Genomic DNA, 8,821 nt, shown 5'->3' on the forward strand with positions numbered 1-8,821 from the left:
CCCTGACTTTCCTCCACTGTCACAGAAAAGGCACAAATCACCTTACAGCCCCCAGTACATTCCAAGCAGGAAGCCAGTTCTGTTCACAAGGGGAAAAAAGTGTTGGACTAGGTTTAAAACCTCTGCCAAATTACAGCTTCGTAAAACAGTTTCCATCATCTTGTGCCTTGAACCAGAGAACCGTCAGTCCCTGAAAAGCACGAAGATGAGGGTCAGGTTGGTCACTGAGCATCTCACAGTTGCCTACGAGGAGAGGCAAGCAGAGCTGTGCTACAATGCGGCATGGCAGCAGGCCTGCAGCCCGAGTGAGGAGCACGGAGAGGACAGGACCCTACAACCACTGCATGCAAAGCAGCTGGGAACCACAGATGTGCAGAGGCATGTGGTAACCTGCCCGGGCTCCCCAGCTCTCTGCTTACTCCCAGGATCTGAGGGGTTATCTCGGGGAGAAGGGGGACTGGGTGTCCTCCCATGCTGGTCCCTTCCTAGCACCCGCTGGAGAAAACAGAGCTGGAGCAGAGAGCAGAGCCTCGGGGGAAAGCAGCGGCACCCGTGAGGAAGCAGCCCCTGTCGCAGCTCCACCGGCTGCGTTGCGGGCTGGCTGCTTGTACGGACAGCGCTGTCTGGTGAGGGCGCTGCCCCGCCGCGGGCGGAACCCCCCGGCAGCGCCGGTTCGGCTGCGGGTAACCCCGACGCCGGACAGGGACGGGCGGGATCAACGTGAGGGTGGGGCTAGGGGTGGGCATGGGGGTAGGGACAGGAGTGGGGATGGGGATGAGGGTGATGGGGATGTGGCACAACTGGATACCCCAGGAAAGGGAGCCGGCAAGGAGGGAAATACGGCTAACCGACCCAGATGCCGCCCACACCCACCCGTGGCCCCAACACGGAATAAACTCCGCAGTTCCCCTGCGCTTCCCTTTTGTAGGCTGCCCAGGAAACCGCCCAAAATGCTGGTTTTATTCCGGGGAGGGACATCCCCCCCGCTTGCACACCCTTTGCTGCCAACATCCCCACACCCCAGTACTGCAATGCGGAGCTGGTTTCGGGGGGGGGGGGAGGGTAGCAGACACGGACCATGCAGCTCATATTGGGGCTCAATATGATTTGGGACAGTAAGAGGAGACCCCCGGGGCCCTGGCTTTGCCTGAGATGAGGTAGCAGGGCCGTGGGTACCCCCGTCTTCATCCCTGCTGGGCAGCGGCAAAGGGTGGGCAGCAAATTAATGGTTCTGGCTTTTAAACTGGTGTAAATCGGGGGGGTTTTGATCACAGAGTGAGTTTAGTTCAAGGCAGGAGGTACCCCAGCTCGTTATTTCATTTATCCCACCCTTCCCCATTGCATTTGTTTTGTTTTGGTGGGTCCCTCTTTTACAAGAACAAAAATCTTGAGGTACATCTGCAAACTCCATCTATCCCTGGGAGTCTGAGCTACCAGGTAAAGCAAAGCTGGGGAGAAGGGAGGGAGGGGCTGAAAACAGCTCCCCATCTTTAGGACCACCTCTTCCCAAAATGTACATGTCCTGCCTCTTGCAAACAGCTTAATCTCACCATTGGTGCCCCTCAGGTGTCACCAATGTGAGTGGGTGAGGAGGCTGAACCTTATCTGCCCTGCCCATCTTCCCAGGCCCCATGAACCAGGCCAGCCTCACAGACTATGTCTGCTCTTTATTGTTCCATATATTTATGTATCACATTATATGTTAAAGATAGATTTGTTGGTTTTTTTTTCTGCTATACATTTTTCGTCTTATTTACCACAATGACACCACACATACATTGGAAACAGCTCCACAGATCTGGTAGATTGCACAGAATGAATTGGTTTGTTCCTGTATCCTGAACAATGTCAAATCCAACAATATAGATATATATATTTTTAACTTTTCATAATTTAGAAATGCAATTGTTAAAACAAAATGAAACAAAAGTCACCAAGAAGTGGACTCCAAGATTCCAGCCAGAGGCAAAACATTGTAATTGATGGGAAGTGCCGTTCCTTGATGGGGATTTGGATGGAAGAATTAAGCAGTCCTGACATCCATGTAACTATGCTGTAAACAAGGCAGGTAACTGGCATTGCTGCTTAGCAGCTGCTGCTTGGGCTTTTTGGGCTGGTCAGACCATCTAGCTCTCACCTACGTCCATCTCACACCATGCAGAATGAAGGTCTCTGCTCCCAGCACCCATGCTGGTTTACTTCCATCCATGAGCGCAGTAACCCAATCCAACTGGATCGGCACCTGTGTTTCAGCTCCTGAAACACTGAATTGCATATCTGTAAGTATTGAAAGCTGCAGCTGTTTCCAAACAGGTCCTTTTTGGGTGGCCAAGCTTCAGGCAATGAGTGAGGAGATGGGGGTGGGGAATCAGATAATTCCCTTCAAAAAAATCCTAAATAACAAAAAAAATATATCTAAATCTTAGCTTATTTTAAAAGACAGAAGGGCAAATACTTTCATAGAATCATAGAATAGTTAAGGTTGGAAAGGACCCCCCTGCCATGGCCATGGACACCTCACCCTAGACTATGTTGCCCAAGGCTCTGTCCAGACTGGCCTTGAACACTACCAGGAATGGAGCATTTACCATGTGTTCTTATTTCCTTTAATTTGCAGATTCTATAACATAGAATTTGTTGGATGCACGTAACGAAAATAATGACTCTTTCCATTAAAGGGATGTAGAATTATTTGACTATGCAGATGTTCAATGAGATTCTCTTACAGCAACCAACTCTGGCCCCTCTTTAGTCTTCAGTGTTGGTTCTGAAGGCCTCTATGAGGCCTTCCAAAGAGTGGATGAACCCAGAGACACTGCAGATGCCACCTATAACAAAGATAGCAACATCAAAGAAGACATGGTGCCACAAAAGCTTCCTCCACAAGAGTTTAAGGTGGAAAAGACTAGGGAGCAGGAAACAGAGCCCTGCACCTGTGAGGCTCCCAGTAAGACCCATCAAGAGGGCAAAATGTGGGACATAGATAGCCATGAGCAGGGTGAATACTACCAGGGCACATCTGAGGGTGAGTCCCCAGGATTTGAGCCGCCCATCACCCCCATAGCAGTTGGGAAAAAATGCCCTATTTCCATCTTGGAAAAGGGACCGCTCCAGGACTTCCACAGCAGCAAAGAATGGCAAGGGGTATGAGAGCAAGGCTTTGGCCACCAGGAAAATATTGACTACTGCCCTTATGGTGGATGGCAAGTTGTCTGTAATGACTTCCTTGGTCTCATCAGCCCAGGTCAGATAGGCAACCAAGGCAAAGAGTCCCTTAAGGATGCAAGCTGCTATGTGAGTCCAGTTCATCATGCAGTGAAACTCCTTGGGGTTCTGCATATTCCCCTCCAGGGAAGGCAGAAAGATCTGAGAGGTGTAGCTGAAGACAATAATGCCAATGGAGATGGGAAACTTCTTTACATCAATGTAAAACTTGACTTTGTCCCAGGCCCAGTCGCGTGCCCTGGAGAGGCAGTAGGCAATCACCAAGATGTTGATCACAAAATGTGCCAATGTGCAGAGCAAGCTGAACTTGGAGACTGCCTTGAGGTTCTTCAAGAACGCACAAGGCAGGAGCACTGCCGTGGCAATGATGGACCATGACTTCTGAGAGACTGGCAGGTTAGGAAAGCTGTTGTACATCAGGTTGCCACTGACCACCACATAGAGAATGCAGGTCATAACCAGTTCAATAATCTGAGCCACGTTTACAATCCTGCCTCCAAGGGTGGGGAAGCGGGGTGCACAGCATGCATTTGCTATATCCACATAGGAGTCTCTCACCCTGACTATCTCTCCATCCTCATTCTCTTCATAAAGACAGGCAATAAGGATTTTCCCTGTGTAGCAGCAAACCACTGCAGCAAAAATGATCAGAAAGAGTCCCAGGTATCCACCATGAAGGATGGCATAGGGCAGGCCCAGCACAAACATCCCCTAAAAAGAGACAAAATGGAAATCGTGTTGCTCATCTTGCAGAGGGCATTGGGCACAAACAGTGGCACAGTTGCAGTCACACGCATCATCACTGTCTCACTTCATCATTGCACCCACGCAGCTGGTCACACAGTCACGCCATGCACTGACAGCCACACATCATTGCAGAGCCCCCTTCTCTCTGATGTAGCACCTGCACAGTCCTACCTGCACAATCCCACCCTGGAGCACAGTTTTGGCACTCTGGCTTCACCCCAATACCAATCTCTACCCTCTCAGTGAACCAAGAGCCCAAAGCCAGGGACCCACAGAGGAGCCAGACATGAACCCATCCCTCTGTGGTTCCACACACACCTGAGGTTCCTCCATGCTGGAGCAAACCTGCTGCAGAGACAGGGCTTGGGGCTGTGCATCCCCTCCCTGGCTCTGTGCTCCATTCCAGGGTGGGGGACAAAGCAGAGGCCCGGGGTTGGGGTTTCCCTTTCCTTTTACTTATCTTTTTAACACCCTGTTTTTCCCCCCTTTCCCCTGAGGCAGGTTTGCCATCAGCCCGGCACGGGGGGGGGGGGGGGGGGGTGGAAAGAGGAAGGAGATGGCAGAAGTGGGAATGGGAGCTCTCTGCGGTGCCCGTGGTCGTACCTGGATGGCGTTGGTGACATTCCATCCTGCCTCCCAAGCTGTGATCTTGGGCTTGCCCTGCCCTGAAAGCTCTGGGCAGCCATCCACCTCTTTCATGGCGGAAGGCGGTAGAGGCCCCGTGCCGTCCCGCTGGTAGTGGATGTCCCCTTCCAAGGGTGGCTCGGCGCCCTCCTCGCCGCTGTCGGACTTGAGGATGTCCATCTGCAGCCCCTGTCGATGCTCCATGTCCAGATCGTCGCAGTGGGCAAACCCCACCGCCTCCTCGTCGGTGGCAGCCTGGAAGCCCATCCTTGCGAACATACCACTCATCTTTGCCTGGGACTTGTTGGACACAGAGGTGGCCACGTTGGAAAGCTTGCTGCGGAGGAGAGTGGCCATGGTGGGCTGTCGGACCACGCCGCTGTTTGATGAAGGACAGACCCGACGGGGCGGGCAAGCGGCGGGCCGGCAGACAGGGCCTCAGCGTCTGGCGAGGGTTGGCAGCAGCGGGGACTGCTGAGAGCCGCTACCCCCGCGTACCGGTGTGGTGCGAGCAGTGCCCCGCCGGGCTGCCCAGGGGCATGACACCGCGGCCGGCAGCTGCGGGTCCGCCCCGCGCCCCTCAGCGCTGCTCCGCGCCGCTCCGCCGGGCCCCGCGGCGGGATCGGGGGGTCGAGCCGGGCCCGGATGGATGGGGTGGTCTTTCAGCAGCTGGCGGCTGTCACCAGACGGGCAGCGCAAGTCCCTGGCAGAGCGCACAGCATCTCCATCGCAGTGTGCCCACCTCGCGGAGAGGGAGAGGGGGGAGAATTGCTGCATTTCTGGGGGAGGTACCAGCGCCCTGGCCAAGCCCGGCCCCCCCGCACCCTCCTCCCCCGCCGGGCCAGCAGCGCCGCAGCGCAGATCCCCCTCCTGCGCCTCAGCCCCTGCGCTGCCCACCCTGCCCCACGCTTAGCCCTACACCCTACCCCACAACAGCGTCACGAGCCCCTTCCCCACGAAGAAACAAAAGGTGCCCATTAACGAGGCGAACAAACGGCTCGGCGCCGGTTCCTAACGAAATTTCCCCCCTCACAACCCCTCCCCTTTCTTTTTTCACCCTGCCAAAACCCGCGGCCCCTTCGGAGCTTGGGCATAGCCTTGCGCACTGAGTCCGGCCGCGGCTGCGGAGCGTGGGGAAATTCGCTGGCAATGAGCAGGGCTCAGCTCCAGAGAACGATTCGTCTGATCCGTTGGCTCCGATACCGGGTTCCCACTCCCGTTCGGTGCTCGCAGCCGGGCGACTCTGCCCGCCGACCCGCACCGGCGGGGCTGCATTGCTGCCTTCAAACGGCACTCCCACCTCATGTAGAGAGTCTCCTTCCTTTAAAATAAATACCGATATTTTCGTTTTGCTCACAAACACCGATACTTTTTTTGTAATGAAAAAGCCTGACCGTATTTTTATTTTATTTAAAATATTTCCGAGGTGAGCAGGCAACAGAGCGAACAATGGCAACGAGAACTCCCCGTCCTGTGCTGTGACAACGATCAGCACAGGGTAGCCGGTGGAGCATTGGCATTTTGGGGTACTGTATGTGACAACCCGGCCCCCTCTACGGCCGGGAGACCGTGTGATTCGTTATTTAGAATAAAAACCAAACAGATGTTCATCGGGTTGAGGGGAATCTGTGTTTCTTTTGCTGCTTTGCAAGGCAAAAAAAAAAAAAATCTTTTTAAGCTACAGATGGGCGGGAAAGCCAGAGCTGAATTACTGTGAATGCCGTTATTTGGGGAATGGGGAGGGAGCACTGGGGTTGGACCTGGGAATGGGGCTGGGGATGTGGACGCGGGTGCGGAGGGTCTACGGAATCGCACGGAGGTGGGGAGCGAACCCCGATCTTGGGAAAAAATCCTTCAACATCCCTTTAATTTCTTGACAGAATCCAAAAGGAAATAGGGTGCAAAGCGACTGAAAAGCATTAAAAAAAAAAAGGCAAAAGAAAAAAAGTAAGTTTATATAATACATATAATACATTTGTATATAGAATGTATATTAATGTGTTATCTATTATACATAATATACATATATATTAAAATATGTATTACTTTATTAAATTTTTATCCATATAAATAATACCCACGATGAGGGCTTCTTTATCCCGAGGGGCTGCCGGCTCCTGGTGTGGCAGGGGCAGAGGCTCCCCGCAAAACGGGGCTATTATATAGGAACGGCTCCGGTGTGGGGGGGAGGAAAGGCCGCAGAGAGAAGGGCACCCCTTTCTTCCTGGAGGGATTATCTCATGTCAGTGCACAAATAGGTCGGGAACGCCGAGCGGGACCCGCTTTCGGCCTGGGGCTCGCAGCGTCCTGCCCGCGACGGCGCCCCAACCAGCAGCGATTAACGGGGACATTAAATCCAACAGGGAAGGACGAGGGGCTCTGGCAACCGCCGTTTCGCTTCCTTACAGCCCTGGAAAACGACTGCTCCAATGAACACCTTGGGGGGAATTCAACTGTTTCCATTTTTCTTTTCCAGTTTAGCCCAAGCCAAGTTCATTGTTGTCGAAGCAGTGGAAGAGAACTATTACTGGAGGCTGCAGGGAGCATCAGGAAAGAAAGGACAAAAATTCCCCCGGTGCCTGGGTATTTCCGAAACTCCCCGGCTCTTCCGCAGCCCCCGGTGTCGAGGAGAGAACGGAGGAACCACCACCAGCATCGTGCCGAGGGCTGAGGAGAAGGGCTTTGGGCTGGTGGCTGAGCAACCGGCGTGTTCGAGATGTGCCAGGAGACAGTTCTGGCGAAAATAATAACTAAGAAACCAATCAATCAAAGAAATACATAAAAAACAACAAAACCGAAACAACCCGACTGTGTAAAAATAATAAAAAGAAAATAATCAAAATTAAAACAAATTGCTAAAATTAAAAATAAATAAGAATTAGAAAACAACACAAAAATACTAAAACGAAACAAAGCCCAAACCCCACCACACACAAAAACCCCCAAACACAACCCCCCCAGAACAAAACCATAAACCAAAACCGAACAAAAAAGGAAAAAAAAGAAAACCTCAGTCCCCGCAGGGAGCGTGACCGTAAGCCCAGCCCAGGGATCCCGGCACCTCAGCACCCCGCAGGGCACCGGCTGACACCGAAGCGAACGGGAAACTGGGGGCTTCGGAGGGGATCCTCAGTGATGCCGGAGGGATGAAGTGGAGTTCAGGGGCTGTCACGGTCCGAGAGGTTCAGAAGCTGGGGGGTGGGGTGTCTAGGGTGCCTCTGTGCCCATGCAATGACCCCATGCACGGTTCTAACAGTGGGAGGCAGATCCCGCTCCCGCCGCCGGCGGCCGGTGCCTCGCTGCCCTGTTGGAAACATTTTCCTGGGCATTGCGGGCCACGGGACTGGCTCCGAGAACCAGACCTCTTGCAGCGGCGGCTGGAAGGAAAAGGAATTCCCGAACTTGTACCGGCGGCTAAACCGGAGAGGAAACTCACAGCAAAGGGGGGGGGAAGAGGGGGGGGTAGAGAAGAGGGGCAGAGGAAGAGGGCAAAGCGTAGAGACAGAGAGAGGGGTTGGGGCATTTACCTCTGCTGCCCTGCCCATCGCCTTGCCGGAAGGACGGACGGAGGCAGCCGCGTCTCTCCTGGGCTTCCCGAGGTCGTTAACCCGAGCAGGAGAACAGTGCCAAACCCTCCTCCAAAGGTTAGCGGCTCTCAGGGGGGGCGTTTGAGCTGCAAATCGTTTCGGATGAAGCTAGAAGTAGAGGGCGAGACTGCAGCGAGCCGGGGCCCTCCTGCTGCCTGGTGGGGCTTCTGCGCCAAGTGTTCCCACGGGAGCAGCTCCCCGGGGCGGGCTGAGTGTCTGTCCCCACCCGGAAAGCCCCGCTCCGGTGGGGGCTCGGCTCTCCCGAGCCCTCCGCCCGCGGCACCATAGGTCCAGCTGGTGGAGTGACTCTGTCTTATCTCCGCAAAGTAGGCTCGACGGGTGGGAGGTTGTGTCTGGGTCTTCTGATTAATAAACTGAGGAAAAAGAGCTATTCATGCTCAAAAGTCATTTCAGGAGAGCAGGAAAGAACAGTCCCGGTGCGTTGCCTTCCTACAGCCCCTCTCCAGGCTGTTGGGTGGCACAGGGCAGCGGCAGTTGCATGAAGGTGCAATCCTTTGGAAGCAGGACAAGCTTCACTCCCTCAGTCAGGCTCCCAAACCTCAAAGGGTTTAATTCTCATGGGCTTCAGTGGGATGGGAACTGCCTCAGACAAATCTTCTCTGTATGAAAAAGGGGAC

At 53.8% G+C, this 8,821-nt stretch overlaps 1 protein-coding gene across 1 annotated transcript; it reads right to left on the reverse strand.

Moving 5' to 3' along the window:
- Positions 1–2,598: 2,598 nt before the first annotated feature.
- On the reverse strand, positions 2,599–5,034 carry SLC32A1 (solute carrier family 32 member 1). The gene is made up of 2 exons (XM_005147506.2): positions 4,576–5,034; positions 2,599–3,936 (listed from the first exon to the last, which is right to left on the reverse strand). Exons 1-2 carry the CDS (start codon positions 4,951–4,953, stop codon positions 2,749–2,751), a joined length of 1,566 nt encoding a protein of 521 aa, XP_005147563.2. The 5' UTR covers positions 4,954–5,034; the 3' UTR covers positions 2,599–2,748.
- Between the last annotated feature and the right edge of the window lie 3,787 nt (positions 5,035–8,821).

Source organism: Melopsittacus undulatus, chromosome 10 (genome assembly GCF_012275295.1).
Source record: "Melopsittacus undulatus isolate bMelUnd1 chromosome 10, bMelUnd1.mat.Z, whole genome shotgun sequence".
NCBI classification, from domain to species: Eukaryota; Metazoa; Chordata; class Aves; order Psittaciformes; family Psittaculidae; genus Melopsittacus; species Melopsittacus undulatus.